Source organism: Bison bison, unplaced genomic scaffold, assembly GCF_000754665.1.
Source record: "Bison bison bison isolate TAMUID 2011002044 unplaced genomic scaffold, Bison_UMD1.0 scf7180017864252, whole genome shotgun sequence".
Lineage (NCBI taxonomy): Eukaryota > Metazoa > Chordata > Mammalia > Artiodactyla > Bovidae > Bison > Bison bison.
The window spans coordinates 3,714,977-3,715,318 of NW_011494824.1; the positions used below are offsets into that span (position 1 = coordinate 3,714,977).

The 342-nt window shown below is 71.6% G+C and overlaps 1 protein-coding gene across 1 annotated transcript in view; it reads left to right on the forward strand.

Moving 5' to 3' along the window:
* Positions 1-342, forward strand: part of SCAMP1 (secretory carrier membrane protein 1) — a gene marked incomplete at its 5' end in the record, with an annotated part of 155,581 nt that continues 155,239 nt past the window's right edge. The window contains one exon of the mRNA XM_010847641.1: positions 1-39. Within this exon, the coding sequence (XP_010845943.1) occupies positions 1-39 (39 nt within the window). The remainder of the gene's footprint in view (positions 40-342) is intronic.

The window sequence follows — 342 nt, forward strand, 5'->3', positions numbered from 1 at the left end:
AACCCGTTTGCCGACCCGGACCTCAACAACCCTTTCAAGGTGAGCGTCGTCCCCAGCATCTCCCGCCGCGGTGACGCGTCGTTTGTGTAAACCGACAAGTTTCCTTCGCGCCCACGGCGCCCGCTACTCAGCCCCTGAGACCGAGGCGCGGGGCCGCTGCGGCCCCTGTGTCACTCGTGTGGGGGTCAGAGTGGGACCTCCTGAGCTCTCCATGCAGCCGGGCTCCCCCCTCGTCCCCGACCGGAGAGGGTCGTGCCCTGGCCCGGGAGTGGGGGCTCCCGAGGCTGCAGGGGTCCCGGCCCGCCTCCCGGGAGCCGGGCGAGCGAGCGCCCGGAGCAGGTG